General features: G+C 37.0%; 1 protein-coding gene across 1 annotated transcript; it reads right to left on the bottom strand.

Annotated features, from left to right (window-relative positions):
- Nucleotides 1-1,445: 1,445 nt before the first annotated feature.
- LOC133792185 (uncharacterized) lies at nucleotides 1,446-4,268 on the bottom strand. Its single transcript, XM_062230101.1, has 4 exons — nucleotides 3,095-4,268; nucleotides 2,859-3,049; nucleotides 2,706-2,792; nucleotides 1,446-2,474 (listed from the first exon to the last, which is right to left on the bottom strand). Exons 1-4 carry the CDS (start codon nucleotides 4,266-4,268, stop codon nucleotides 1,446-1,448), a joined length of 2,481 nt encoding a protein of 826 aa, XP_062086085.1.
- Nucleotides 4,269-5,463: the final 1,195 nt, after the last annotated feature.

Genomic DNA, 5,463 nt, shown 5'->3' on the forward strand with positions numbered 1-5,463 from the left:
TTTGGAAACAATGCTTTGGTAAACACATCAGCAATCTGCTCTTGAGAGGCAATATGAGCAGTTTTGATCAATCCCGATTGTATCTTCTCCCTCACCAAATGACAATCTATCTTTATATGCTTTGTCCTCTCATGAAAAACTGGGTTTGCAGCAATGTGTAGAGCTGCTTGATTGTCACAATAGAGTTCAACAGGATGTTCATGATCTTGTTTCAACTCCTTTAACACAGAAACTAGCCAAACAACTTCACAAGTCGCATTTGCCATTGCCCTATACTCAGCTTCAGCAGATGATCTCGAAATTGTTTGTTGCTTCTTTCTCTTCCAAGATATTAATGACTTCCCAAGAAAAACACAGAAACCAGTAGTTGATTTCCTAGTGTCCTGACATGCTCCCCAATCTGAATCTATGTAAGCCTTAAGTTTTATTTCTGAATCAGCATGATAAAAAATGCCCAATCCTGGACTCTCCTTAACATACTTCAGTCGTCTTTGAGCATCTTTCAGGTGTGGAAGTTGAGGTGAAGCAAGAAATTGGCTCAACTTATTCACTGAATAAGATAAATCTGGTCTAGTAATAGTCAAGTATTTCAACTTCCCAATTATCCTTCTGTATAGTTGAGGATTATCAAGAACTTCACCCGATTCTTGACTCAATTTCAGATTTGGTTCCATAGGAGTATTGATTGGCTTGCATCCCAAATAACCAAAGTCTTCTAAAATCTGTAGAGCATATGGTCTTTGAGAAACGAAAATCCCATGAGGTGACCGAGCCACTTCCAAGCCAAGGAAATAACGCAGGCTGCCAAGATCCTTTAGTTTGAACTGAGCATTCAACTTAGCTTTTAAAATCTCCACCTCAGCTAGATTGTTGTTTGCTATAATCACATCATCAACATATACAAGAAGAGCAATGAAACCTTCAGGTGAGTTTCGAATGAACAAAGAATGGTCTATTGCAGAACGTTTGAAACCTTCTTGAGTTAAGGCTGTAGAAAACTTTTCAAACCACTGCCGTGAGGCTTGTTTCAAACCATACAAAGATTTTTGAAGCTTACACACAGGATTAGGTGGTAACTCCCCCTTAGGACTATACCCTTGAGGTAGAGTCATATACACTTCTTCATGCAAATCACCATGTAAAAAGACATTATTTACATCCAATTGATGTAAATACCATCCATTTATGGCAGCAAGAGCAATAAGAAGCTTGGCAGTGACAAGTTTAGCAACAGGCGCAAAAGTATCATTGTAATCAATCCCCTCTTGTTGAGTATACCCTTTAGCAACAAGCCGAGCCTTATAGCGTTCTATTGTACCATCTGCATGATGCTTGATTTTATAGACCCATTTACAACCAATTATATGCTTATCCGAAGGTACACTAAAAATGCTCCAAGTGTTATTCCTCTCAAGAGCCGCAAGTTCTTCAGCCATATCCAAATCTCATTCAGGTATCCCAGTAGCTTGAGAAAAGAATTCAGGTTCAGTGCAACTGGAAACAGCAAGAACACATGCTCTAATACTTGGAGACAACCTGCTGTAAGTTAGCACTTGGGAAAGGGGATGTTGAGTAACTTGAGATATGGACTGTGAAGAAAAAGAAAGTGCATTAGCAGATAAAGAGCAATGATAATCATTTAAATAGGATGGTCTCTTACTATTACGTGTAGGCCTAGAAGAAGAAGATGAAGGTTGGTGATTAGAAACAAGAGGAGTAAAACTAGAAATAAGGTTAGAAGCATCAGATAAATCAGTAGAAACATCACAAAGAGGCAGCAGAGATGAAGAAAAAAAATGAGCATAATCTGAAGACAAAGAAGTGCTAGAAGCATATGGAAAAATGTGCTCATGAAATTGAACATCCCTTGAAACAAATACCCGATTAGTATCTAAATCAAGAAGTTTATACCCTTTCATGCCCATAGGATATCCAAGAAAAACACATGAAGTAGCTCTTGAGGAAAATTTAAATGTAGAGGCATATGCTAAACATCCAAAAGCCTTTAAATGATTGTAAGTTGGGGTTTTGTTGTGAAGGACCTCAAAAGGAGACTTGCATTGAAAATTTGGTGTGGGAGTACGAATTATGAGGTAAGTTGCTGTAGAAAGGCATTCAGCCCAATAAACTAAAGGGATATGGGATTGAAAAAGTAGAGCACGAGCTACATTGAGAAGATGTTGATGTTTACGTTCAACAACAAAATTTTGTTGGGGCCTGTCAACACATGAATGATAATGCATTATGCCTAAAGAACTAAATAATTGAGGAAATTGTAGTTCTTTAGCATTATCTGACCAGATGGCTTTGAGCTGAATGTTGTATTGAGTTTTAATGAGTGAAATAAAAGCTGGTATGACCTGTTGTGCTTCAGATTTTTGTTTAATAAAATGAACCCAAGTGTATCGAGAACAATCATCAACTAAAGTAATGAAAAATCTATGTCCTTCCACAGTAAGAGTATGAAAGGGACCCTAAATATCAACATGAACAAGATCAAAACATGCAGCATAAATGTTATGATTTGAAACAAAAGGCAACCTCTATTGTTTAGCATAATGACATAGAAAATAAAAATCAGAGGAGGATGAGTATTGAAAAGTCAAATCTTTATTCAAAGAATGAGTTTTGATACAAGAAGGGTGACCTAATCGATAGTGCCACAATGTTTCGACAGATGGTTTAGAATCTGAAATAGAAAAAACAGAGGCATGAACATAAGAAGAATCAGCCAAGTAGTATAAATTCCCAACTCGTTCACCCATCCCAATTTGCCGAGTCCGAGTAGTGTCCTGAATGACACAATGATTTTCAAAGAAAGAAAAAGAGCAGTGAGTAGATTTGGTCAAAGCACTAACAAATAAAAGATGATGATTGAAAGAAGGAACATAAAGCACATTGAAAAGGGTAATATCTGAAGAAATAGAAACATAATCAACGCAAGGAACATTAGCTGATTGACCAATGGGCAAGATAACTGAGGTTAATGATGCATTGAAGTATGTATTGGAAAATAAAGATAAATCATGACAGACATGATGAGTAGCACCTGCATCAATGATTCATTGAGTACTAGAAACAAGGAATTCCTTACCAACAAAATTAGAAACAAGGGATTGATCGGAAGGAGAGGGAGGTGCAGTAGAGGAAGAAGCTTGGACTTGTTGAGCTAACAAGGCTATAATTTTTTGGCATTGAGAAGAAGAAAGGGATGAGACAAGATTAGTGTTGTTGTCCAAGGTATCAGGAACTTTGGCAGCAGCAGATCCATTAAAATGATTGACAACAACTTTCCCTGAATGAGAAGTGGAACCACGTCCTTTCCCATGAAGTTTGTGACCAGGTGGATAACCATGCAGCTTGTAACATTTGTTAATGGTGTGGCCTGTGATCCCACAATGACTGCAAACAACTTTGGGTCGAGCAGATTGTATACTTCCAATAAACTGCGTAGAAGAGGAGCTGGAATCCACAGAATCTGAAGAGACAGAATGGAGACCTCTTTGGCGCTCTTCTTGAATAATGGCGACATATACTTTATTGATGGGAGGAAGAGGATCTTGCATCAAGATTTGAGAACGTGCAGCGGAATAAGATTCGTTGAGACCCACCAACAATTCAAGAACTTGATCCTGCTCTTGATAAGCAACAATAGTCTTCATTGCGCCACAGGTACAAACAGGTTGTGGACGAAACTCCTGAACCAAATCCCAAAGAACTTTAAGATGAGTGAAGTATGCTTGGACAGTGTGGTTGCCTTGGGTGAGTACCTGCATAGAGCGCTTGACTTCGAACACACGGGGACCATTATTTTGGTGGAACCGATCATGAAGTTCAGAACAAATGGCAGAGGCATCATCAAGGTACATGATGCTATCAACAATGTCACTGGAAATAGCATGAAGAATCCAAGAAATTACCATGCTATTACACCTACTCCAGGCATCGTAGTCATCATCGTCGGGATCAGGTTGAGTGATTTGTCCATTGACAAACTTCAGTTTATTCCGAGAAAGAAGAGCAACAGTCATGGAACGTTTCCAGGAGCTATAATTCTCACATCCAGTGAGGATTTTGGGTACTAAATTCGCACCATGATGATCACTGTGAGCCAGAAAATATGGATTCTGAGCATCGTCAGTAGAAGAATAACTGGGTTGATCAAGAGTGGAAAAACGATTCGTATCAGTCGACATCGTGGCATCATTGGAGACATTTTGAGAACCACTACCAATGTGAGGAGCACCCCCAATGCTAGTACGGGCCATGGATTTCGAGGGAAATCCAAGAACAGAGTTGGAGAAGAAGAGAGAAGAAAAACGAACCAAGAACTTCCCTAATCTAATACCATTTTAGTAAAAGCAGAGAAGAAATGATAGAACACTATGTTTATTCAATCTAGTAAAAAAGAGTACAGTAGTTCTTATATATACTTTAGCAATGAACTAACTAACTGATTACAACTCAGTAGGCTAAACTAATTGATTAACAAAAAAAAAAAAAAAACTAGTCAACTACTTAACTAACTTATCTTAAGTCTAAAAATGTCAGCCAAAATTGACATGACAATTTCCTTGTATTGTCCCCACAAATTTGTAGATTTTTCAACACAAAGCGTGAGTGTCTTTTAGGGGCCAACACCATTCTCTCTTCTCTTGGTTTCTTTATGGAAGCTAGAGCTTTATGTCGTTTGCTTTCAAATTATCCAACACATGGCTTGCTTTAGTTTGCTTTCACTAACTAAACAAAGAAAGAAATCATGTGCTTGATATACCACCAATCACTAAATACAACTATGTTAGGTGTGCAAAGAGAGAGGGTGACGAGGATAAATCGACCTTTAAAAGTGTGAATATGTAATAACGAAGATTATTATATTCTTATAAGCTTTTAGGTTAGTTTTTATGATTTATAGTTTATAATTTGAGTAGTGGAATTAAAAACATTTGATTTAGAATATTTTATTTTGAGATATGATTTTATGACTTAGTAAATAACTATAATTTGGGTAATTATAATTATTATGGGTAGTATATATAAGGTTCTTTGCATATGATCAAGTTAGTACATAGGTTCTTTAAGAAAATAAGAATTTATAAAAATAAATACACGTTACTTGGTGATTTAAGTTGTGTACATATAACATTAAAATTAAGTCCCAATTATTTGAATATACTAGCTTTGCCGAAATTTCCTATAGTTAAGATAGGTGGAATTTTTCATGAATTAAATAGATGAGTAACAAAGCTTTTATTGGAGAACCAAGTCTTACTTGGTTGAATAATACACTAGGTGGCGTGAAGGCATAGAAATAGGCAAGGATTGGACTCATTTTGAACTTAAGGAACTAGGTGTCACTCTAAGCTTGCTAAATGGAAGATAATTGACTAAGTTGATGATAGGTTGAAGCTTGTTGAAACATTTGAAATTTGAAAAGGGCGAGTCATGGGCATGGGAGACTGC

Source organism: Humulus lupulus, chromosome 7 (genome assembly GCF_963169125.1).
Source record: "Humulus lupulus chromosome 7, drHumLupu1.1, whole genome shotgun sequence".
Lineage (NCBI taxonomy): Eukaryota > Viridiplantae > Streptophyta > Magnoliopsida > Rosales > Cannabaceae > Humulus > Humulus lupulus.